Genomic DNA, 2,414 nt, shown 5'->3' with positions numbered 1-2,414 from the left:
TGGGTATCCCACCTGCAAACCAACTCAGAAAACTAAGCACATGTGGGAAATTTGGTGGTGACTGCTGATTCCTTGTCTTTGCTTAAGGCTGGACACATTATGACTATATACTTAATTCCACTTGATATTCTTTTAATCTCATGGTGTTCTTTGAACAGAATATCAACACCGAACCCTAGGCCTGGCTGAGATGCTGTGAGTCCCTGCTACTCACACTGGGGAACCATCCTGTTACAGATTCGAGGCAGAGGTCCAACATAGTTACTGATGCACATTTTAGATAAACTATAACTAATATACTTTCTTGATTCTCATTATAGATTTTACCTCATGGTGATAAACAGCAGTTCCTCCTATGTGAGGAGTACCTAGAAGGCACCTTGTCTATTTCTGATGCTGATATAATCATTGTTATCATTACTGCCATTTGATAGATTCAAGGAACTTCTAGTCAAAGGATGCCAATTCAAAGGGGGCATGTATCAGAAAGTTCACGTCAGTACCTTCTTCAATTTCAGACTTCACACATCATTTACAATAAAAATCTGCTGCAATAGAAAGAGGCCATACTTGGAGGTATCAACAGGTTGTGGGTTAAAGTTTCCTTCAGAGTCCATGGATGATTGTTTTTCCATCATGGTGACATAGTTTGATTCCATGTAGTCTGGAGGCAGAGCTCCAGCAACAGCACTGAGGCAGGGCAGGGCCAGTTTGAAAAGTTCTTGTTCATATTTCTGGGAAGGAAAAGAGAATAACCACCATGACCAACCCCAGCCTACACAGCTCGAACTACGGTGAGAATGAGGAAGAATCCCCATGTATTTTAGCACCTGGAAAGTTAAGAAACCTTTAGGAGGTGGAGCCTTCGTGGAGGAAGTACATCACGTTAAGGTTTTAAAGCTTGCCTCCACTTCCTGTGTTCTCTCTCCCCTCTCTCTCTCTCTCCCTCTCTCCCTCGCCTTCTGCTTACTATAACACACAAGGGGGGATTGTGGGAATGACTTCTAGCCAAGTTTATAACCAAAGTTAATATTGTGTTTTGAGATCATTCAAAACTATTTTAGCTTGTTTATAATGTACACAACTTGCTAGGCCTAGGGTTGCTCCAGTAACCCAAACATGTAGCTTTAAACCCTCACTGGCATCCCTAGCCCGTGTCCCAGAATAATGTTTGTATGTGTGTGTTCATATTGTGAATATCAAATGCTGTCAGCAGCGAGTATTCATTGAAAGCAACAGATTATGCCACTAGTGCTACAAACAATAGGTAGGATTACACTGATAGAATCTGTCTGTGGTTGTACACTCTGTTCTAGGTCTGAAGCGGTCAGAAGGGAAAATCCTCTGATAAGACAAATTCTGCTTTTCTTTCCCTGTTTTATGTTGATGAATGGTTTCAATAAAGAGAAAGCAAGGTCTTCGTTTGAGAGCACAGTTCCAGGAGAAATCTGAAGGGGCAGGTTCCCTGAATGTTTGGGGCCTCATCCCTGGTTTCAGTGGAAGCTGAGAATCAGGCTGTTTGGGTTCAATCTCACTGTAATGTGGAATTCCACTGTTACACTCATCCAAGTTGCTTTTCATCAAGGTTTTCAACTAGAAAAAGAAAAGCAACTAAACTTCATAGCCAGTGTTTTCAGCAGGGTCTCTGTGGCCAGTAAGATGTAGGGCAAAGCTGAATTGTACTGGGCTGCACTTCACTCCCTGAGGGTGTTTCGCCTGGTTCACGGAACACAGCTGCAAGTTCCAACAAACACAGGAGAGGCTACAATGACATATATTTAAGGACAATAACACCACTGTGTATTAGTTATTTTTGCATGGCTGTGACCAATGCTGGACAGAAGCAACTTAGGAAAGGTTTAGTTTAGCGCATGGTTCTGGGCACAGGTCATCATGGAATAGAAGGTGGTGGTGGTGGGATCTGCCTCTGCCTTTGCGGGTGGGAGCATGAGGAGCTGCTTGTTTAATGACTGCTGCCCTATATCCCTGGAGACCCACCTCCCAGTAGCCCACTTCCTCCATCTAGGCCCCACCTTCCAAAGGCTCCACTACCTCCCAAAACAGCCACATCATCTGAGGACTAAATGTCAAGACATAAGAGCTTATGAGAGATGTTTCCATTCAAACCCCAACACTTTGCCCCTCCAAAGTGTCTTCTCCCATATTTGCAATGAAGCAAATGTGAGTATTCTTACTTTATAAAATGTCTTTGCAACACAGATACAAGTCCCATCAATGAGGGCTATGGCCACTACAGTAACTGCTAGATTAGTCCTTCCCCACACTGTAGTGCCTATACAGTCAAGGTCAGCCTGGTCTACATAGTGAGTTCCAGGACAGCTGGGGCTACAGGGAGATCCTGTCTCAAAAAGACCAAAATAAATAAATAAATAAATAAATAAATAAATAGATAG

At 43.0% G+C, this 2,414-nt stretch overlaps 1 protein-coding gene across 1 annotated transcript in view; it reads right to left on the bottom strand.

Moving 5' to 3' along the window:
- The window catches only part of LOC103743548 (ryanodine receptor 2-like), a gene marked incomplete at its 5' end in the record, with an annotated part of 111,152 nt that overhangs the window by 5,372 nt on the left and 103,366 nt on the right, over positions 1-2,414 (bottom strand). The window contains 1 exon segment of the mRNA XM_029569232.1: positions 571-734. Within this exon segment, the coding sequence (XP_029425092.1) occupies positions 571-734 (164 nt within the window).

Source organism: Nannospalax galili, unplaced genomic scaffold, assembly GCF_000622305.1.
Source record: "Nannospalax galili isolate Female #2095 unplaced genomic scaffold, S.galili_v1.0 scaffold562, whole genome shotgun sequence".
NCBI lineage: Eukaryota > Metazoa > Chordata > Mammalia > Rodentia > Spalacidae > Nannospalax > Nannospalax galili.
Note: the sequence above shows the minus strand (reverse complement) of the source record. Positions and strands in the feature narration are given on the sequence as shown.